The sequence below is a fragment of the Peromyscus leucopus genome, chromosome 1, assembly GCF_004664715.2.
Source record: "Peromyscus leucopus breed LL Stock chromosome 1, UCI_PerLeu_2.1, whole genome shotgun sequence".
NCBI lineage: Eukaryota > Metazoa > Chordata > Mammalia > Rodentia > Cricetidae > Peromyscus > Peromyscus leucopus.
The window spans coordinates 76,696,695-76,719,128 of NC_051063.1; the positions used below are offsets into that span (position 1 = coordinate 76,696,695).

At 49.1% G+C, this 22,434-nt stretch overlaps 2 protein-coding genes across 2 annotated transcripts; one reads left to right on the forward strand and one right to left on the reverse strand.

Annotated features, from left to right (window-relative positions):
- Window positions 1-209: 209 nt before the first annotated feature.
- On the forward strand, window positions 210-4,781 carry Prss8 (serine protease 8). Its single transcript, XM_028885638.2, has 6 exons — window positions 210-599; window positions 839-856; window positions 2,339-2,501; window positions 3,240-3,511; window positions 3,599-3,765; window positions 3,886-4,781. Exons 1-6 carry the CDS (start codon window positions 515-517, stop codon window positions 4,204-4,206), a joined length of 1,026 nt encoding a protein of 341 aa, XP_028741471.1. The 5' UTR covers window positions 210-514; the 3' UTR covers window positions 4,207-4,781.
- Window positions 4,782-4,796: 15 nt separating this feature from the next.
- On the reverse strand, window positions 4,797-17,436 carry Kat8 (lysine acetyltransferase 8). The gene is made up of 11 exons (XM_028885637.2): window positions 17,207-17,436; window positions 15,485-15,559; window positions 15,234-15,409; window positions 10,078-10,131; window positions 9,811-9,975; window positions 8,614-8,703; window positions 6,058-6,198; window positions 5,874-5,967; window positions 5,633-5,783; window positions 5,324-5,478; window positions 4,797-4,977 (listed from the first exon to the last, which is right to left on the reverse strand). The coding sequence occupies exons 1-11, from the start codon at window positions 17,415-17,417 to the stop codon at window positions 4,913-4,915; spliced, it is 1,377 nt and encodes a 458-aa protein (XP_028741470.1). The 5' UTR covers window positions 17,418-17,436; the 3' UTR covers window positions 4,797-4,912.
- Between the last annotated feature and the right edge of the window lie 4,998 nt (window positions 17,437-22,434).

The following is a 22,434-nucleotide window of genomic DNA, read 5'->3' on the forward strand; positions in this document are numbered from 1 at the left end:
TGGGGGGTGGGGTACTAACCGAGGACCAGGAAGACCTGGGACGCTTGGCTGGCCCTCAGGGTTTCCAGCCCTGCCTTAGACTGCTTTCTGACTGGCCAGGGTCAGTTTTCCTCTTACCAAAACCACCCCCACTACCCAAGGAGCCTGAAAGGACTACAGAGGTCAGAAGCAGAAAAAAAAAAAAAAAAAATCCCACTGCTTTCAGCCAGGAGGGCGTGGCTGAGGGAGGAGCCCACAGGTAGGTGCTTCTGCCGAGGTGCCTGGAGAGGTCTGTGTGGTGGCCAGGTTGTAAGGTGGAATAGGTCCACACTGGTCACCGCAGAGAGACTAAAGGCGTGTCTTCACCCGCTGTGGCCATTTCCTGCCAAGAACCCCGCCGTTCACTGGCTTCACCTTCCCCGTCGGAGATCCTGGGATTCCTCACTTCTGAGCCCACATCTAAATCCTGCCTTTCAAAACCAGCCTTCCTCCCTCCTCTACCAACAGTCTCCCCCGGGGGCCCTCGTCCTGGGCCATGGCCCTAAGGGTGGGCCTGGGACCTGGGCAGCTGGAAGCTGTGGCCATTCTGCTTCTTATCGGATTGCTCCAGTCAAGAGTGGGTAAGTGTGGATCAGCGGGGAGGGGGGTTGGAGAGAGGGCAGGGGCGCGAGCCGGCAGAGAGAACCCCGGTGTAGAACACAGCTCTCCTCCCGGATTCCTGAGTCTGTGTCCCTACCAGTTAGCCGTCTTCTCCGGTCGGCCCCCTGAGCCAGGAGTTGCCCTCTGGGCAAGCGGTGGGTCTTAGGGGTCTGTAACTCAGGCCTCCCTGCTTACCTCCTCCCTCTTTCTTTCCCTCCAGGAGCTGACGGGGCTGAAGGTGAGGCTTTCTGGAGAACTGGGAGAAGGGAAGTGAGGGTACACCAGTTCGGGGTCCCCTGGTGGCTTTAGGGGCTCTTGTCACTTGCTCACCTAGTCACACTAAGTGTCCCAACAGCTCTGTGAGTATGGAATCATGGCTCTTGTTTTATGAGGAACCTGAGGTGAAGAGAAGCAATGAGTTGTCCAAGGGCATAGTCGAAGGCTGACTCTCCGTGTGTGGGTATCGGAGGTGGTTCTGAGGGAAACTACACAGACCAGCTCCTAGGCAGACTGGTTTTCAGTCGGAGCTTAACTGTTTTGTGGCCTTGTCTCCTTATCTTTCCAAGCTCCAGTTCCTTTGCCCTAAAAGCTGTCAGCTCTGTTCTAGGGCTGGAGTGAGGATTCCCGTAGACTGGGAAGTGAAAGCCCCTTGGGCCCAGACATGCCCAGCAGGCTAAGTAGTAGCCATTGTCATGATTATGAGGGAATGGAGTCTGGGTGGCTGTTTTCTCTGCTTGAGGAAGACGTGAAAGGCCGTTTTCACCCTACTCCCCTGCTAGCTCGGTGGAGGCTGGGCCACATCACAGACTATCCAATTGTTTCAATGTTAAACCACGTCCATACCTCTGTGTGCTCTGTGTGGGGACAGGGTGGAAAGAGGGGTGCCCCTAGGCAACGCACAGGTTGATAGATGAAACAGTCATAGGCATGAGAACAGTTGTCAGCCTGGACAGTGGGCAGAGAAGGCTCTGGAAGCTGAGAACACCACCTGTGACTCGGCCAGCTCCATCAGAGCAGGCTGTGGGGGGCCGCACTTAGGAAGGCCATAGAGTGACTGGTATGAACAAAGGTCCAGAGGTCAGTAGTGCATGGCCCAGTGTATGTGACAGGAGGTGTCTAGGACAATAGTCAGAGGATAGTGTCCGGTGCATCTGGAACGAATCTTTTTATTTTGCCTGTATGGATGTGCATGTGTCACATGAGTGTCCGGTGCCTTTGGAGGTCAGAGGTATCAGATCCCCTGGAACTAGAATTTAGGAGCGTTGTAAGCTGCCATGTGGGTGCTGGAAACCAAACCTAGGCCTCTGCAAGAGTAACAAGTGCTCTTAACCGCTGAGCCATCTCTCCAGCCCCTGGAATGTATCTTAAGGTCAGTTGGAGCCATGGAGGAGCTTAGCAAGACCACGACTTGGTCAGACTTGTGGTTTATAAAGATATTCAGCTATGTAAAGGGCAGACTGGATAGAAAGCAAGACGGCTTGGGAGGAAGGGGCCGCCATGACGCTTGAGTAGGACAGCACCCGGCAGTGAACTTCTCACAGCTGTTGAGCCATAGGGTGGGAAGGCAGCTCCATATGAATGCACTTCCCAGGCTCTGATCATGTGTGGGGGTGGCGGGGTGGGTGGCGGGGCTAAGGGCTGCTGTGGGGGAGAGGGAGGGGCGGGGGGCGGGGGCGTGCACAGAAAGGCTGGCCCTCACCTTCCCTTCTTCCCTGGACAGCCCCGTGTGGTGCTGTTATGCAGCCACGCATCACAGGCGGTAGCAATGCCAAGCCTGGCCAGTGGCCCTGGCAGGTCAGCCTCACCTACGATGGCGTCCATGTGTGTGGAGGGTCACTGGTGTCCAACCAGTGGGTGGTGTCAGCTGCTCACTGCTTCCCCAGGTACCAACCGGTGGAGGGTCAGAGGGAGGGTCAAAAGTGGGTTGGAAGCAGCATTTGGGTGACAGGCCTGAAATCCCAGTGCTTGGGAGGTGGAAACAGGATCAGAAGTTCAAGGTCATCCACAGCTACTGCACAGTCAATTCAAGGCCAGCTTGACCCTGTTTACATTGGACCCTGGCTCAAAAAAAAAAGGAAGGAAGGTAGAGAAAAAAAAAAAAAAGCATGCCATGGGTCAGTCTAGTTCCTGGTGTGAGATTAAGAGTATCAGTAGTCTTGGGCCACACTTAGTGGTCACGCTTTGAATCCCAGCGCTCAAGAGGCAAAGACAGGTGGATCGCCGGGTGGTGGTGGCTCACACATGTAATCCCAGCACTCGGGAGGCAGAGGCAGGTGGATCTCTGTGAGTTCGAGGCCAGCCTGGTCTACAGAGCTAGTCCAGGACAGGCTCCAAAGCTACAGAGAAACCCTGTCTCGAAAAACCAAAGGAAAAAAAAAAAGACAGGTGGATCTCTGTGAGTTCAAGGCCAGCCTAGTATACATAAAGTTCCAGGACAGCCAGGGATAAATAATGAGATCTCACACACAGACACACAGGAAAAAGTTCAAAGTGCGGTTAGGGGCATGGGTAAAACTAGGTCCTCAGTGCCATACAGGATCTGAGCTAGGACAGCAGAAGGCACCACGGGCAGGGGACAGAAGAGGCGTCTCGGGCCCTACTCTTTGCCCCTCTGCCTGCAGAGAGCACTCCAGGGAACAGTACGAGGTGAAGATGGGAGCCCATCAGCTGGACTCCTACAACAACGAGACTGTGGTCCGCACAGTGGCTCAGATCATCGCCCACTCAAGCTACCGAGAAGAGGGCTCCCAGGGTGACATTGCACTGGTCCGCCTCAGCAGCCCTGTCACCTTCTCCCGCTACATCAGACCCATCTGCCTCCCTGCAGCCAATGCCTCCTTTCCCAACGGCCTCCAGTGTACTGTCACGGGATGGGGGCACGTGGCCCCTTCAGGTGAGGCGGGGCACTGGGTGCCAAGGGACAGGGAAGGGGAAGCCGATTGGGTTGGGGACCCCGAGTAAAAACATTTTGTTCCCGCAGTGAGCCTCCAGATGCCCAGGCCACTGCAGCAGCTTGAGGTACCACTGATCAGCCGTGAAACCTGTGGCTGCCTGTACAATATCAATGCCGTGCCTGAAGAACCCCACACTATCCAACAGGACATGCTGTGTGCTGGCTATGTGAAGGGAGGCAAAGATGCTTGTCAGGTAAGGGCAAGGCCCAGGGCCCAGAGACAGGTAGACCCTGAGAGGTGGAGGGCTGAAGGAGCGGGCATGGATGACTGTTGGCCAGACGTATGTCCTGACAGAGCTTTTTTTTTTCCTTAGGGTGACTCTGGGGGCCCACTCTCTTGTCCCATAGAAGGCCTCTGGTATTTGGCAGGCATTGTGAGCTGGGGTGATGCCTGTGGAGCCCCTAACAGGCCTGGAGTATATACTCTAACTTCTACCTATGCCTCCTGGATCCACCACAATGTGGCAGAGCTCCAGCCTCGTCTCGTTCCCCAAACCCAGGAGTCCCAGCCAGATGGCCACCTCTGCAACCATCATCCTGTCTTCAACTCAGCTCCAGCCCGGGGATTAAGGCCCAGACTTTTCCTGCCACTGGGCCTGGCCCTGGGCCTCCTCTGCCTTTGGTTTGAACATTAAGCTGCTTAACCCTCAAAACTGACCATGCCTCCCAGACCAACAGCACACCAAGGACGTGCCGTTCAGGAGGGCAGTGCACCAGCTTTATCTCTGAGCCCATTCTTCTTCATTTGCTCTTTGGGATTCTAATCAAGGGCCAAGAAGTTTACGGCCTGTGGAATGGGCCGGAAGTTCGAGCTCCCTTCCTCTACTGTGTGCAGTTTATTGGTTAGGCTCCTATGGAGCTCCCAGAAGCCTCCACCAGGAAAGTGCGCCCCGACTTCCACCTGTGTCTAGTACACAGCGCAGCTGCCCAGCGGTCTGCTGCAGAAGACCAGCTTCAGGGCCCTACCCAGCCTGCCTGATGAGCCCATTACTTTGTCCTCTTCCTGTCTCCGGGGCTTTGTCTGTCCTTCAGACAGGGAAGACCTCAGCCTCACTCCGCTGGCTGCCAAGCCTGCTTTGAGCCAACTCCTGGACTCCGGAGGACTGAGCCCCCACCGGAGCCGGCTGGGGCTTGATCAGGGTGAGGGATAAGAGGAGCAAGGAGTAAATGTTTTGAACACAACTGGCTGTATGTGAGATGAAATGAAGAATATCACCCTTTGGTCTCTCCTTTGCACACCAGCAGAATTTACTTTATTAAAAAATGACACAAAGCAGGTCTGTACACATATTTACAGGTTAGAGGCCAGGAAACGTAGGTCCAAAGCTGGGAACAGGCCACTCACTTCTTGGAAAGCTTGACTTGTTTGTGCTTGGGGGGTGCCCACTTGAGGCAGACAGAGTCCACTGTGGGAGAAAAGAGGTATGAGAGGCCGTGGCTCAAGTCTGCTTACACCTGGCTGCTCTTCCAAGGCCCAGGCCAGGTTTCACCTTCCAGGTGAGAACAAAAGGACGACCTCAGTTGGGAGGAGGGGGAGGGAATCCCAGGAATGAGTAACCTGCTCTAGGTCGAAGTCCTGGAAGCTGGTCCAACTGGTTTGGGATCTTATAACAGCCAAAAAAAAAAAGGGGGGGGGGCTTGGCTCTTATCCCACCCTGCCAAACATGTGTGTGAGAGAGAGAGAGAGAGAGAGAGAGAGAGAGAGAGAGCGAGCGCGAGCGCACACACTGCACACAGCAGCACCCCACACACCTGTGATAGGCGGTTTCTTATACTGGGCACTTTTGAGGTGTTCCTCTACCAGCTTAGGTGTGACACAGATCACGTGCTGGCCCTTCCAGTACTTAACCATGTTGAGGGACTGCAGTGTGCTGATGATGTCATTCTGGGTGATGCTGGTCATCTGGCTGTAGAGAAGGAATAGAATACATGGAGACAGGGAAAGAGACAAGACCCATGACACTCTTAGGAGAGCCCACTCCCGCAGGATTCCAAGATGATCCTTCACAAGGTCCCTGATGGACGGTGTACCTGGACCTGGCTGGAAACCGAGGCTCTTACCTAAGATCTTTGATAGACAATGTGCCCCGGAAGTCTCGCAGGATCTCCAGTAAGACCCATGACCAGTAGCTTCGGTAGCTGAGTTTGCCCAGGTCACTCAGTGGCTTCTCTGGAGAGCCTACAGTACTCTCCAGCTTGGAGAGCTCATAACCTGGCAGTGACAGGAAGAACCTTAGAGACCCAGCCTCGCCCTGCCCCCACCCCAGCATTCCCAACCACACCCACTGCAGCAGCCACGCACTGAAAGCAATGAGGAACTTCCCGTAGCCGCGCCGCTGGTAGGGGGGCAGTGTCAGGATGCAGGCCACGTTGTTTCCATCTGGGGATTCCTTCTCCTGTGGAGTATGGGGTACTCAGGCCCTTTGGAGGTTCTAGCCCCCAATCTAGTTTATAACACCTTCTTCCCGGGCTCCCCGAACTAGTACCTTAGAAAAGTAGCCGACGATGTGGGCCCCTTGCCTATCTACTTCTGTCAAAATGTAAAAGACAAAGGGCTCCACGTCAAAATACAAGGTCTTGTGGTCCAGGAAAAGCTTGGCCAGCAGACACAGGTTCTGACAGTAGATCTAGGGATGAGAGATAGGAACATGCTCAGCCAACAGTACAATGCCTCCGCTCTGTCTGGGGACCGGCAGCCACTCTGCTGCTCTTTAAGTGCCAGGCTGCACAGAGGAGCCGGGGTCAGGGAGGGGAGTAAGCGCCTCCTCAGGATGGAACAGAATTCAAAGCAGAAAGGAGTCTTGCAGTCAGTGAAGTGGACGGAAGGAGACCCAAAGTGAAGTCCATTAGCGCTAACAGTAACAGGAGAGCTGGACTGATCATTGCTTCCTTTATTATTTATTTGTTTTTGAGACAGGGTCTCAATACGTAGTCGTGGCTGACTTGGAATTTATTCTGCAGACCATCAGACACAGATCTGCCTGCTTCTGCCTCCTGCATTCTGGAACTAAAGGTATGTGCCATCACGCCCTGCCATCCAGCCCAACTCGATGCCACTTTGTTAGTGGGGAGGAGGTGCGCGAACACACACAGGCACACACAGGCACACACAGGCACACACAGGCACACACGCTAGGGCACACATGTGAATGTTGGAGAGCGACGCTCCAGGATGAACTCAGGCTGTCAGGCTTGCACAGCCAGCACTTTCCCTGTCAAGGGACCACTCTTGAGGGCCAGAGAAAGGGTAGGGTTTGATATGCATGACCGGCTTCAATCTTTACATACACTGACTTGTGTTTTAGAACAGGAAACTGAGGCCCAGAAAGAAGAGTGGGTTAGGTCCCACGGCTGGTGAATGCCAGGGCAGAAACTCAGTGGGTCCAGGCTCTGTCCCATTCACAGTCAATGCAAAGCTGCTAAGCAGAAGCTGGTAACTGCCGACCGGAGAGGCCTGCAGCCAGACCAACAACCTGAGCTGTCTGCCCAACTGGACACAGCTGTTGGGCCTCAGTCTAATTGATGCGGACAGGCCTGCCTAGGGCAGCATTAGGAGAGACCACGGTGCCTTGCAGCTGGCTTCCTAGTACAGATTTAAAAGGTTTCTGTTTTCGGTTTCTGTTTTTCACTTTATTTTTATTTTGAGAAAGGGTTTTACTATGGCCTTATAGTAAGACTTATAGCTTATAGACCAGACTGGCCTTGAACTCTTGGAGACCTGCCTACCTTTGCTTCCCAAGTGCTGGGAATAAAGGCATGTGCTATCACACCCAACCCTTTTAATTTTCAAGACAGAGTTTAGACAGCCTACAGCTCAGGTTGGTCTCAAATTTGTGGCAATCCTCCTTTCTCAGCCTCCTGGGTGCTAGAATTATAGGTGTGAGTCACCACACACAGATGTCTGGCTTTTAAACCTCTTCTACTCCCTTATCTGATCTAATACTGTGTGAGGCCAGCACTGCTGGTCTGATGGGACTCAGGGGCCTGAGTGGGGAAGTGCGGTGTTAATTTAAGGCTTCAAAACTGGCAGCAGGTGGAACTGGTCAACACCAGCCTCACACTGTTTCCAGGGAGGCCCTTCTGTCACTCTACCAGTTCAACCGAAAGAAGTCAGAGTAGCTGGCAGGGAGCAGGCTCGGTATTCCCCTAGCACAGGGCCACCTGAGCCCAACAGGTCTCCAATAACAACAAAGGCCATGTTTACCAACAGCCTACTAGATGCCAGGCACGTGCCACATACCTGACACTTGTGGTCTCATTTGTTCTACCAAACAGATGAGGTAAATAATTATGACTCTTGACTTATGGATGCGGAAACAGGAACAAAACAAAGTGAAGCAGGTAGTCTGAGACCAGCCAGGAAGTGACATGGCCGTCTAAGAGCTCGCCTCAGCTTGTACTACATGGCCCTTCAGGGGAGACTTGCTAAAGCCTCCTAGACACAGCAGGCCAAGGCCAAAGCAAGCCACCACAGTCCATCCCTGCTCCTGGTTGGGACATTCCTCTGAGAAGCAGAAACTCAGCTGCAGCCTCAGAACCGAACAGGAAATCTCTTACAAAAGCACTTCCCCTTCCAGGCAAACATCTCTGGGTCACTTAGAAAGAGGAAGCTGTTTAAGAGCAGCCTCAGGTAAGACAGTCTCTACTTGAGGCTCCAGAACTAGCCAAACCAGAACCACCCTGTCAGAAAGAGAGTCCCCAGAAAGAGGGGAGCCCTGGCCTGGGTGGTATACCACACAGCCGTCCGTGTTCACTGTGCACCAACACAGGCCAAGCACCAAGGACATGAGACCTCACTTGGCCAAGAGTAGATAGATACCCACTGAAGCCTGGTCTCTTCCTGATGGAGGTGTTAAGAATTACTCAGGAAAGGCAGAGCCAGGCGGATCTCTGTGAGTTTGAGGCCAGTCTGGGCTAACAAGTGAGTTCCAGGAAAGGCACAAAGGTACACAGAGAAACCCTGTCTCGGAAAACAAAAACAAAAAAAAAAAGAATTACCCAGGAGACTGCCAGTTTCCCACACGCCCTGGGCTACCACTCACCTTATGGTCTTTGCCGTCCACTTCGTACACAGAGATGTTGCTCTTTCGATAGATCTCCTTCCCGGGGGGCTGCCGCCACTGACACTGGCCCTGGGGATCGGGGTGAGGGAACAAGCTTCAGACCTCTACTCTCTGCTAAGTGACTTCCACTCAGCACGGTGTGGCCGAGTCTCGGCCTCTCGTTTTGCCATGTGCAGGCCCTTACGTTCAGGGCTCTATGTCCAGTAACCGTTTCCTCACCAGAACACAATCGGGTTCCTAACTAAGGCACAAAGAGGCTAATAACTTGCAAGCATCACAATCAACTGATTTTGGGTGTGGCTGTGACCCCTCCTTTTCTAAGCCTCATGTGTTCTCCTCGGTCCGCTTTGGAGACACCCTGCTGTGCTAGTGAAGAGCGCCCCCTTCTGCCGCTGCAGTGCAGCACCCCTTCCTAGTGGCCGACATCCTTGCTCAGGAGCGCTTTGTTGTCCCTTTTCTCTTTTGCCCTGAGGAGCCCAACACCAGGCTTTATAGTAAAGGGCAAGGAACTTGAATAGTTTGGTCCCACTCTGTAGAAGAGGAAACTGAGGTCTTGAGGAGGGAGTAAACTGGGCAAAGTTACCCCACCAGCAGTGGGAAAGCTGTCTCTACTTTCTCTTTTCGTCTTTCTCTCCTTTCTTCAAACAAACTTAAAAAAAAAAACAAAAACACTTTTATTTTCTAGCAAGGCATGGTGGTGTACATCTTCAGTCCCAGAACTCCAAAGGTAGTGAGTTTAAGGCCAGCTTACAACAGTGTGTGTGTGTGTGTGTGTGTGTGTGTGTGTGTGTGTGTGTGTATACTTGAGTGCAAGTTCCAGCAGGGACAAGAGGAGGGCTTTAGATCTCCTGGAGCTGGAGTTACAGGTACCTGACATGGGTGCTGCGAACTGAACCTGGGTCCTCTGCAAGAGGATTCAATGTTCTTAACCCCTGAGCCACCTCTCCAAGTCCTGCTTTCCTTCCTTATGCAGTTCAAGCCACCCTAGAACTCACTATATAGCCGAGGATGGCCCTGAACTTCTGATCTTCCTATCGCCATCCCCTAGGCACTAGGAGAGAGGAAATACCGCCACACCCAGAGGACTCCAGGTCTCTAGTCCCTTGGTGGTTTTTTGCCAGCCTCTCTGGACTCATCCCTGGGCGGGCGTCTGCCCTGCCGCAGGCCCAGCCTCACCAGGTGGAAACGGTAGCTCTTCTCGTACTTCATGTACTTGAGGCAGTACTCGCAGAGCCAAAGCTTGGGCTGCTTCCCATAGTCTTCTGGGAAAGGTGAGAAATACCAGGCATCAATTTCATAGTTCCCAATGTGGATCTTGTCTACATACTTCACTTTGGTGATCTGCAGACAGGGAGAGCAGGGGGCAGGCACAGCTCAGAGCTCAGCAGGAACAAGGAGGGCAGGGAGGACCCCAGCTGGTCCCCAGACCCTGCTTATTCTTACCGCCTCATGTTCCTTTTCCAAGGCTGCTGTGGTGGGGTCCATCTCTGCATAGGTCTGGGCAAGAAGTGCACAGAGATGAATAGACATGGTTAGACGGTGCTGTATCCTAGAACTTGGTGCTTATCTACTGTCGTCTACAATAATAAGACTTCACAATAAAAATAGATAATCACACCAATAGCTCATTTGTTTTACTTTGTTGGGAGGCTGGCTCTTCTGAGCTCCTCTCCTATCTGCCTACCTCTCCATACATCCAGATGCCTCAGCCTGGACCTTAAGCTATATAAGCAGGGCCTGGGGTCAGGCCTGGTTCGTGGTTAGGTTAAGAGCTTCAGCCTGGCAGTGGTAGTGCTCGCCTGGAATCCAAGCACCTGGGAACCTAAGGCAGTTAAATCAGTAAGTGTGAAGCCGGTCTGGACTATGTGGGACCCTTGTCAAAACAAACAACAACAATAATAATCAGACTGAGGCAGGGTATGGTGGCACACCTTTTTTAAATCCCAGCACTCAAAAGGCAGAGATAGGCAGATCTCTGAGTTTGAAGCCAGCCTGGTGTACAGAATGAGTTCCAGGACAGTCAGGGATACACAGAGAAACCATGTCTCCACACAAACAACAGCAACAACAAAAACAAGCAAACAAAGAGCTTCAGCTGTACACTGGGTCATGCACATCCAGAATAAGATCAGCTGCTGGCTCAGGTCCCCCTCCTGAACACCAGACCTCAGCAGCTCCTGAGGATGCTCCGTGGGTGTCAGCCCCCAACCACCCCCCCCACCCCCCGCGCCTTCTCATGTCAGACTGTAGGTGTCCAGAAAGGACTTCTAGGCTCCTCTTCCTCTGAGGCCCTCTCTTAAACATCACTGCCTGTCACTGGCTGACTTGCTCTTAAGACGCCTCACCCTGGTGGCTGACCTAAGCAGTGGCCAACTGAGTGGACGCCAGCTCTTATCTCCATGGCATCTCTGGAATCGGTTCCAGTAGAACTTTTCTCTGACGCACTCCAGACAATCGCTGCGACTTTAGGTCTGGACAACTGACAAGGGTTCTGGGTTCCTTAAACTCCCTGCTACATCTCAGCCCCTCAAATCCACAGCTATCAAAATTTTCCTTCCAGCCTTCAACCTTTTACACCGTAGTCACTTCCCTCTGAGAATGCCCTTCCTTCTCCTCATGCTCTATATGCTCACCTCACCGTGGCAGAGCACAAGTCAGCTGAATCTATGACAGAGTTCTGTGAACTCTCATGTGTGATTAATTTTGCTCTTTCCAGGTGTTCAAGGCCCAACATCATTCCCAAGCATCTTCCAGTAAATCTGACTAAATTCATTCACTTTTGTGTTGGGTTGTTGTTAATTTTTTTTTTTTTAATTTATTTGTTTATTATGTATACAGTGTTCCGCTTGCATGCCAGAAGAGGGCGCCAGATCTCATTACAGATGGTTGTGAGCCACCATGTGGTTGCTGGGAATTGAACTCAGGACCTCTGGAAGAATAGCCAGTGCTCTTAACCTCTGAGCCATCTCTCCAGGCCCTAATTATGTTGTTTTTGAGACAGGGTCTCAGCATGTATAGCACACTGGTCTGGAATTTGCCCTGTATCCTAGACTGGCCTTGAAGTCGAAACTTACAGGAAATTCTTATCTCAGCTGAACAATCCTTCCTACCTCAGGTCCCCAGTGCTGTGACTACAGGTATGTACCACCATACCTGGCCTTGACAGGGAATTCTTATTGCAATTTTAGAGAGTAGGAAACAGACAGAATGGGATGAGGTTGCCCGTGGGTACCAGCAACTGCCAAGCACTCTATAGATATTATAGATATTATTTCATTTAGCTTTTAAATGAATCTTTGAAACAAGAGCGCTTGTTATTCCCATCATACAAAAGAGGAACCTAAGGTACAAAGAAGCAAAGTCACTTGCCCAAGGTCACAGAACTGGTACACAGAACAGAGTAGCTTTGGTCTGCCCAATTCCAACAAAGACAGGAAAAACAAAAGGAACAAAGATTTTTCTCTTCAAACATCTCTTTAAACTGTATTTCTCAATTTTCACAAAGCACAATTCTTTTCTGCAAATACATTAAAGAATTACAAAACCACTATTTTTCTTAAATGTTGCAATTTATTTAGATTTAAACATTAATTAGAATAGGATGGTGGTACACACCTGTATCCCAGCACTTCAGAGGTGGAGGCAGGGGAATCAGTTCAAGGTCATCCTTGGCAATATATCCAGTTTGAGGCCATGTCTCAAAAAACCCAACCAACGAACAAGCAAAAATCTCCAAAAATTATGTAGATTCTAAAGAACCTTGCTGACAGTTTTATCACTCATCCATCACTACTCAGCCCACCCATTATCTACCTGCTGACTGTCACTCTATTCAAATCAGAGGCCAGCCTTTTAAACCTGTGCTGTCCAAGAGAACAACCATTAATCACAAGTACTATTTAAATGCAAATTCATGACAATTAAAAAAAATTCCACAGAGCTGTTACAGAGAGAAACCCTGTCTCATCCTTCCCCCCAAAAAAATTCTAGTCAAACTGGACATGCACAAATTAGTACTGACGAGCCCCAGGTGACTAGAGGAGCTACTGTATTGGCTAGACCAGCCCATAATCCATTTATAACAATTCAACTAGACAGTACTACCCTCGCCCTGGAGAGCCTTTCTAGCTTAGGGTATTGAAAGCATTTCTTATTAAAGCATAGGTGGGGGCTGGAGAGATGGCTCAGAGGTTAAGAGCACTGGCTATTCTTCCAGAGGTCCTGAGTTCAATTCCCAGCACCCACATGGTGGCTCACAACCATCTGTAATGAGATGTAGCGCCTTCTTCTGGCCTGTAGGCAGAACATTGTATACATAATAAATAAATAAATCTTTAAAAAAAAAAAAAAGCATAGTTGGCATTGTCCCCAGTTGAAATGTCTGTGTATATATACATGTATGGATTACAAGTCAAACACAACTACCTCAAAACAGTACTTACCCCTAAGAACGTGGAAAACACCAATATTGTCTACATTATCCTATTTCTTTCTTCCATTCAAACAATTTTAAAGGAATGGAAAAATGGCTGAGGGGTTGGGAGTATTTGCTGCTCTTGCAGAAGACCTGGGTTCGGTTCCCAGCACTCACATGGTGGCTCACAGCCATTTGTAACTGCAATTCCAAGGAATCCAACACCCTCTTCTGAACTCTGTGGGTACCAGACGTACATGCGGTACACATGCAGGCAACATTCATACACATAAATCTAAAAAGCTGCTTTTACAAAATGTAAATGTTCTACACGCCACACCCAAACAAGTTCCCAGCCTGTGGACTTGTTAACACACTGTGTCCACAGTGTGAAAAGCACTGTGCACTGTGCTCACCAAGAGCATGTAAGCAGAACTAGGATGCTGAGGCTCACGGCTACTGCAGTGCCTTAGCCTGGAAATCAATGTTAGGACTCTAGGTGCTAATAATTTCGGAATTATTCAGAAAAATGTAACTTTTCCTTTTCTTCCTTCTCTAAGCATATTTTCCTTAACACTCTGGGCCTCCCTCCAACATTTCTAGCTCTTTACTCCTCTAAAACTTGGCTCCCTGACATGTGGCTGACTATCCACCATGTATCTGACCTTCATGCCATTTTAGATGGCATGACTCTTTTCCTACACTTTACACCCTGCCTGCCTTGGGGTTTTCTTTTAAAGTCTAATAAAATTGTCAAACTTCCAAAACAGAAAGAAAGGAGGGGAAGAGAAAAGAAATGGAGGTTCAGAGTGGGCGGAACATAATTCCCAGGAACAGGAAAGGCCAGCCTGGGCTACACAGTCACAAGAAACCAAGATAGCCAAGCATGATGACTCACTCCTGCAAGCCTAGCACTTGGGAAGTAGGCACAGGAGAATCAGGTCAAGATCTGCCTTGGTTATGTAGAAGTCTAAGGCCAGGCAGGCTACATGAGACAGTCTCAAAAAACAAAAAGAACCATTGAGGAGCCAGGGAGTGGTGGTGAACACCTTTAATCCCAGCACTTGGGAGGCCCAGCCAGGTGGATCTCTGTGAGTTCAAGGCCAACCTGGTACTGAGCAAGCTGGTCTACAAAGCTACAGAGAAACTGACTTGAAAAGCCAAAAAAAAAAGGGGCCATTACGGTGGTTCAGTGGGTGCTGACATGTGCACCGAGAGACCTAAGCTTGATCCCTGGAACTTAAAGGTAGGAGAGGACTGACTTCACAAAGTTGCTCTCTAGCCTCCACATTCTCCAATCATAGCACGCAACCCCGGGCACAGACACACACAGACATACAGACATACAGACATACAGACAGACAGACAGACACACAGACACACACACACACACACACACACACACACACTTTAAAGAATAATCCTGGTTTTGGATACATTCTACAAATGTATGGTTAGGGTCTGGCCCCTAAGACAATGTACTTCCTAATGAGATTTCTTTCTTTTTTTAAGATTTATTTATTTTTTATGTATATTGGGGTTTTGCCTGCATGCATGTCTGTGTGAGGATGCCAGATCACCTGGAACTGGAGTTACAGACAGTTGTGAACTGCAGTGTGATTGCTGGGAATTGAACCCAGGTCCTCTAGAAGAGCAGCCAGTGCTCTTAACCACTGAACCATCTCTCCCGTCCTCTAATGAGACTTCTAAACCTACCTGTGCTCCCTCTGTAAACTAAGAATGATGCTCATCAAAAGGCCCCTCTGAAAGGAGGGAGTGAAGTCTATTTAACCGAATCCTTGGGCTCACAGACCATAATGTATGGTTAACTCCTGCCCACCTTTTTGACCAGCTGTTTAACTTTGACATGCTAAGTTCTCTGAGCCTAAGAACAAATTTTTCCTGTGGTGATGGACTACTGGGGAGGATAAGTTTTTTACAGCACTCAGCATGGGGCTAGATAAGCAAGTAACTGACGTAATTTTGTTTTCTTTTCCTTCCCTTTGGACTTCAAGTTCCAGAGTTCCAGTCCTAACTGTACCATTTCCTTGCTGTGACAGAGCAAGTCTCTTCTCTCTATAAGCTGAAGTTTTTTAACATATGAAGAATAGATGAGAGATAAAATCCCTGGCACACTACAAGATTTTAAGTGGGAGGTGCTATGGAAAAGGGGAGGGGCCAAGACCTTCTGTACGTGGTTGATCTCATCATGCTTTCGTTTTTGGTTTCGAGTGATCTTGCGCTCCGGCTGCTCCGCCAGCTCACTCAGGTATTTCTCAGAGTTCTTTTGCACGGCATCCTTCACAGTCTTGGTCAATGCCAGTCGGTTCTTGTCCACCCATTCGTCCAGTCGCCTGTTAACTGTTAAGATGGACCGTGAGGGACTGACCTGCTACCTCTTCCTTCCACCCAGGCCCAACGGCCCCAAACACTCACAGCCCACGTAGTGTACGTAGAATTCTTCCCGGCCCTCCTGGTCATTCACTCTAGACTGGATCACTTCTGCTGAATCTGTAGAGGAAAAAAAGGGATCTGACACACTGAGGGATAATTTCCAGATTCATACACCAGTTATGGCACTTAGTCACCCTGTAAAGGTGAGCTAGGTTAGGACTGAAGTTTCGGGGACAGGGTGAGGCAGTGAGGCTTACCCAGGGCCAGAGATCTGAAAACTGAGGAAACCTGGTATTTATGTGTGTTTAAGTCTAGCTCCAAAGCCAGTGATCATTTTAGTCATTCATTTATTTGGGAGACATGGGAGCTGGCTGGCGATTAAGACAGTTTAAGCTTATATATAATTCTCCCTTCACATTTCCTAAATGAATGTAGCTGATCACATTATTTTGACTTTCTGAACCTTAGTTTCTTCATCTGGAAAGTAAGAATAGTGCCTACCTAAAACTGTAAAAGAATGACTTAAATTTTTTAGCACACTGACAGGCACTCAGCAGATCTGTCTAGAAACAAATGCTTGTCTGGCCTTCTGCTCTGCTCTTGCTGGACGGAGAAAGCGGAGACAGTAATGAATCACAAGAGGACTTGCTCTCTAGTGGCTCCCATTTAACAGAGGAAGGCAGATGATTTTAGCATGTCGAATATATTATGGCTGAGGAATGAAAAAAATACTACAGAACATATAAGTAATTAGCTTTGCCTGAAGGGGTCAAGAATGGGATCACCATGGGAGATAAAGATAAGAGCTGAGTTAAGAACTAGACAGACAAACATGAGAAAGGCTAATGTATCCCAAGAAGAAAGTACTGTGATAAAAGGCTTATAAAGGCAGTCTTCGGAGAGCGGAGCAAGGCCTGGTCTGGCAATAGCCTTTACGAGGAGTGCCTAGAAACTGGAGAGGTCTCAGACATGACCGATACTTCGAGTTTTGTTTTGTTTTTGAGACAGGGTCTCTCTATGTAGTCCTGGCTCTCCTGGAACTTGCTAAGCAAGCTAGGCAGGCCTTGAACTCACAGGTATACCTTCTCAGTACTGGGACTAAAGGTGTGCATACCATGCTCCACGGTTATTCTAGTTTTAAAATTACATTTATTTATCTTATTAGGGGGAGTGGGGAGGGCGCTCACATGTGAAGGTCAGAGGACAACCACTGAGTCACTGTCTCCTTCAACTGTATGGGTTCTGGGGCGAGAACTCGGATCGTCAAGATTGGTGGCAAACACCTTCATCTTTTGAGCCATCTCAGCTTGGGGTTTATTTTGAAGCTAGGAGCCTGGGTTTATTTTGCAGAGGGAAGGAAAAGGAACATAAGTAAAGGGGAAACGTGTTTTTATGAACTGGGTGTCCTCTTTGCTGGCGATGTAGAGAACCAGAGAAATGTAAATATAAAGACAGACAAAAAACAAAACAAAAAACACCAGTGAAGGAACAGAGCAAGAAAAATGAAGCTTGGAATCGGGCAAGAATGAGTGCTCATGCGCTTACAATGGGGTCACCTTACTGATGGCTTTACAAGAGAAAACAAGCATAATACCGGACCACAGCCTCCCATCGGGGGAGTTCCTCAGCTCCTCCCTCACCTTACCTGAGTCGCCTCCCTCACCCCAAGACTCCTAGCCCCCAAACTCCGCCCTATGGAACACCCACTGGTAAGCCCCGCCCCGTCCCTAGGCCCCGCCTCCAGGCCCTGGGCCCCGCCCTCACGCCAGGTGCTGTCGGGCCGCCTGCACAGGTACGTCTCTCCGATTTCCACGGTGACTTCTGGTTCGCCACGCGCCGGGGTCGGCGGAGAGACGCGGCCCGGGGACCGGGCAGGCCCCTCGACAGCTGCATTTTCCCCAGGCCCGAGCTCGCCCTCCCCCACAATTCCCGAAGTCGTTGCAGCAACTGCGGCTGTCGCTCCCTGTGCCGCCATTGTGGTACCGGAAGTGATGGGGATGCCGGCGTGACGGACGCTTTTAGTTCCGGGTCAGGGGGAGGGGGCGGAGTCTCGGTGTTGGAGGTAGCAGACCGTGATGTGGCTTCTGTTTCGTGGTGGGTACCCCTAAGGCTGTTTGTAGTTACACTCCAGAGAACCGTCCAATCTGATCCCCGCCCCCTTTCTTTTATTGAGACGGTCCAATTATATAGTCCTGAGCGACTTGGAATTCGCTATGTAGACCAGGCCGGCCTTGAACGCACAAGAAATCCACTGGCCTCTAGAGAGTGCTGAGATTTAAAGACGTGCGCCACCACGCCCGGACTCAATCCGAGGTTTCGGGTTTTTTGTTTGTTTGTTTGTTTGTTTGTTTGTTTTGAGACAGGGTATTTCTGTGTAGCCCTGGCTGCCCTGGAACTCAGCTTTGTAGACCAGGCTGGTCTCGAACTCACAGAGATCCGCCTGCCTTTGCCTCCCGAGAGAGCTCGAATTAAAGGCGTGCACCACCACCGTAGTTGAGGCTGGCTTCATACTCGCTGACCTGAATCGTCTCACCTTGGGTTCCCAATTGCTGGGACTAAAGACTGGCACCACCTCCTTTTTGGAGAAATGCTCTCTTCACTGGCTGGCCTCAAACTCTGAATTTGTGGCAGTTTTCCGGGGATTACAGTTGTGCTCCATCATTGCCAATTACATGGTGATGCAGAGGACTGAAGCCCAGGGCTTTATGCATGCACCTCACCCCTTGTTTACTTCTTGTTCAGGGTGGGAGTAGAAACAGTTGAGGCAGGGAAAGAACAGGTGTGCCAAATAAACTACCTTCAGAATAAACTTTTTTAAAAAAGAATCACATGTAGTCCCAGCAGGGCTCAAACCTGTAACGTTAACGTCGCCAGAGGGGACCTTGGGCTCTCATCACCTGAATGCTGAGGGTAGGATGTGTGTGTTACCACACCAGGTTCACGCACTGCTAGGGATTGTACCTAAGGCTTCCTCAATGCTAGGCAAACACTGCCACTGAACTACATCTTCAGCCAGAGCGGCAGCTCTTAAAAAGCAGGGATACAATAAAGAGCTATTTTGGCAGTGACTGAAGAATCTTGAGTAGTGAACCTTTTCTGAGTAGTGTACCAAATTCACCGAGATTCAGTAAAGGTTAAGCCATATATACATATGGTCAAGTCATAGAATTATGTAAACCATATAGCAACATTCAAGTTACACTTCTTATTGGTAGATGAAGTGGAGCAACATGTGTCGATTCACCGTCTTCCCCACAATGATCAAGTATGTTGGCCTTCATTACTGTGTTGGGGCACCTAACACTTGCCTGCCCAGTGCACAGTATTTTAGGAACTGCATCATAGGCAAAACTAGTAGATGAAAAGAATAACCGCTGGTTATATAAGAATGTAGTTCCTGAGCTTTGCGGAACTGAGAAGTATGTAGTGATTAGGAATTGGCGTGTACCTGTGACATGGTGCCCACTACCAGTCTGATTACCTTTATACAAGCTGCCATTAAATTAGCTGCCTAGCAAGATGGCAAAAAAAAAAAAGATTCATTTATTTATTATGCATACATTGTTCTGCCTACATATCAGAAGATGGCACCAGGTCTCATTACAGATGGTTGTGAACCACCATGTGGTTGCAGGGAATTGAACTCAGAACCTCTGGAAGGGCAGCCAGTGTTCTTAACCTCTGAGCCATCTCTCTAGCCCTACAAGATGGCTTTTCTAGGGATGATAATGCCTGGCATCCAGCTTCTCATTAGCTGGCTTACTGGAATAAAGTTCCTCTTCTCATCCCCAATCATTTAGACTAACTGGCTTGCGCCACATGGTGAACATACCCAGCACTACTGGTAACTTCCACAGCAGCACACAGCACAGTGTGAGGCAGAGTAGGAACTTGGTAAGCATCTCATTTAGACAGTCTCTGAAAGTTCTTTGACTCATAATTTGGTTATCGGTCTTCACAACAGTTCTTAGGAGAGATGCAGCTTGAGGTTGGGATTCAGAAACTATATCCCAAGAAATATCTGACAACTGGGTCTCTATGAGAGATGGCACTGGGAATAAAATCCTTTGTGGGGAGCTGGAGAGATGGCTCAGAGATTAAGAGCATGTAGTGCTCTTGTGGATCTGAGTTCTGTTTCCACATAAGGCAGCTCACTACCTTCTGTAACTCCAGCTCCCAGGGGATTCTACACTCTCTGGACTCCACGCACCCACAGTAACATGCACAAACCCACAGGACACACATGAAAGGAAGAGAGGGCACTAGGAAAGACTGGTTGTTTTGCTGTCAGGCAAGACAGACAGCACCAGGCATCTGGCATCCTAAGACAGAAAAGACAGACAACTGAAAGATACCCTCTCCCACTACAACCCTGTTGTGGAGTAGTAGTTTAAGATGTGGGGGATTTAGCTCAGTGGTAGAGCGCTTGCCTAGCAAGTGCAAGGCCCTGGGTTTGGTCCTCAGCTCTGGGAAAAAAAAAAAAAAAAAAGATTTATACTCGAAAAACCAAAAAAAAAGTGTTACATTTGTTTATGCTGTGGAATATTTGTTTAATGGTGCACAAAGATGTAATGCATTCTTTTATGTTGCATTTGTTTAACTCTGTGAAGCTGTGTTACTGTGCCTGCTAAAACAACTGATGTTCTAAGAAAGAGCTGAACGGCCAATGGCAAGGCAGGAGAAAGGATAGGCGGGGCTGGCAGGCAGAGAATAAATAGTAGAAAAAGAGGGAAATGAGAAAAAGAGGAGAGAGGACATCAGGGGCCAGCCACCCAGCCAGCCACAGGTTAAGAAGGAAAGAAAGATAAAAAACCCAGAGGCAAAGTGTAGTTAAAGAGAAATGTGATAATTTAAGTTAGAAAAGCTGGCTAGAAACAAGCCAAGCTAAGGCCGGGCATTCATAAGTAATAAGTCTCTGTGTATTTATTTCGAAGCTGGATGGTGGGACCCCAAAGAGTAAAAAAAAAAACAAAACCAAAAAACTTTTCAGGATTGCATTTACTCAGGCTTCTGTTACCTCACTTAATACTTCACCTGATATCTTCAGTTATAGACGATGTCCTTCCTAGGTAAGGATTAGCCTAGGCACAGTAAATCCTTTGATCAGATGTGAACACACACTTACACCCCCACGCTGCCTTCATGCCAATGTCCACCGTGATTCTAACATGCAAATCCAACTGTTCTTCCTAAAACTGTATAGGGACTGCACTCAGACCACCCCCTTATTATTATTATTGTGTATGTGTGTGTGAGTATAGACATACATACATGCAGGTAAGGACTTTTCAGGATTCAGTTTTCCTTCTGCCATGAACCAAGGGCAGAATTCAGTGGCAAGTGCTTTTACCTGCTGAACCATCTCACGGGGCCCAGATCCTTTTTGTTGCTGATGATTATATGTGTGTTATTTCTCTGTGTGTATCAGCTCTCTGTGCTTTCAAAGACTAGAGACTTCTTTGACAACTGCCTAAGGGATTTGTTGAGACAGAGTTCTGACAAGCAGCCCAGACAGGCCTTGAACTCACGATCCTCCTGTGTTTAAGTGTCCCAAGTGCCAGGACCCCAGGTGTGTATCACATTTGATTCTGCCTGAAAAGGCTAAAGAGTTTTGTTTTGTTGTTGTTGTTTGAGACAGGGTTTCTCTGTGTAACAGCCCTGGCTCCTGAAACTCACTTTGTAAACCAGGATGGCCTCAAATTCACAGATATCTGCCTGCCTCTGCCTCCCAAATGTTGGGATTAAGTGCTGGGATTAAAGGTGTGGGCCACCACCTCTGGCTAAGAGTTTTCAGTCTAGGAATTTAAATACTTTCCCATCTCCATGTCCCCAAACAGGGAATTACCATGGAGCTTAACGCTCATGACTACTTCTGAGGAATAGTGTGCTAGCTCTGGACTTTTTATTAAGATCCCTTGACTGACCTCTCCCATTTCCTTTCTTGCTTCCCCTACTCACTGTTGGAAGTACACCCCCCCCCCCACACACACACACAATGGAACTGAGGACATTACAGTCTCCCAGCCCTGGGACCACTTTAACAAATTATTTGGACACAAATCTTCCTCAGGATCAGCTCCTAAAGAATCCAACCTGGGGTGCTGGAGAGATGGCTCAGAGATTAAGAGAACTGACTGCTCTTCCAGAGGACCTGAGTTCAAGTCCCAGTAACCACATAGTGGCTCGCAGCCATCTATCTATACTGAGATCTGGTGCCCTCTTCTGGTGTGCAGGCATACATGCAGGCAAAACACTGTATACATAATAAATAAATAAATCTTTAAAAATTAAAAAAAAAGAAAGAAAAAAGACTCCAGCCAGGCGGTGGTGGCGGCGCACGCCTTTAGTCCCAGCACTCGGGAGGCAGAGCCAGGTGAATTTCTGTGAGTTCGAGGCCAGACTGGGCTACCAAGTGAGTCCCAGGAAAGGTGCAAAGCTACACAGAGAAACCCTGTCTCGAAAAACCAGAAAAAAAAAAAAAAAAAAAGACTCCAACCTGAACCATCCCTTCCTATCTTAAAACCCATCCACGGAACCCAACTGCCTCAGGGTAAGGCCCAAGTTCCAAGCCAGCAGGATTTTCAGTGTGGCAAACATTTGTAGTTTCCTACCTGCCATTTGGTCCCCAGATACAATTTCCTGTTTCTCCTCAATCCAACAGTTCTGTCCAAGAGAAACAGGAGATGGTATTGACCCACAACTAGCCTCACGAAGAGATCTGACAGGGATCACACATGAAATCAAGAGATGGGTCTATCCCAGCACTTACAAGGCAGAGGCAGGAGAGACTGAGGCACGTTTAAGGCCAGCCTGGTCTATAAGTCAAATTTCAAACCAGCTAAGGCTACAGAGAAGCAGTCTCAAAAAAGACAAGTCTGGGGATGTAACTCACTCGGAAGAGTGTGTGTCTAGCAAGAAAGAAGCTCTGGTTCTGTCCCTAGCACAGCACAAAAATAGGTGTGATACTGGATGATTGTATTTCCATGGAGAAG

Excerpts from the sequence above, each read along its gene's own strand:
- Prss8 (XM_028885638.2), top strand. The coding sequence starts at position 515 with ATGGCCCTAAGGGTGGGCCTGGGACCTGGGCAGCTGGAAGCTGTGGCC. Across the intron at positions 2,502-3,239 it reads GCTGCTCACTGCTTCCCCAG|AGAGCACTCCAGGGAACAGT; the intron begins GTACCAACCGGT and ends CTCTGCCTGCAG. Across the intron at positions 3,512-3,598 it reads GGGGCACGTGGCCCCTTCAG|TGAGCCTCCAGATGCCCAGG; the intron begins GTGAGGCGGGGC and ends TTGTTCCCGCAG.
- Kat8 (XM_028885637.2), bottom strand. The coding sequence starts at position 17,417 with ATGGCGGCACAGGGAGCGACAGCCGCAGTTGCTGCAACGACTTCGGGA. Across the intron at positions 10,132-15,233 it reads AGATCAACCACGTACAGAAG|ACCTATGCAGAGATGGACCC; the intron begins GTCTTGGCCCCT and ends CTTCTTGCCCAG. Across the intron at positions 5,479-5,632 it reads TTGTCTATCAAAGATCTTAG|CCAGATGACCAGCATCACCC; the intron begins GTAAGAGCCTCG and ends CCTTCTCTACAG.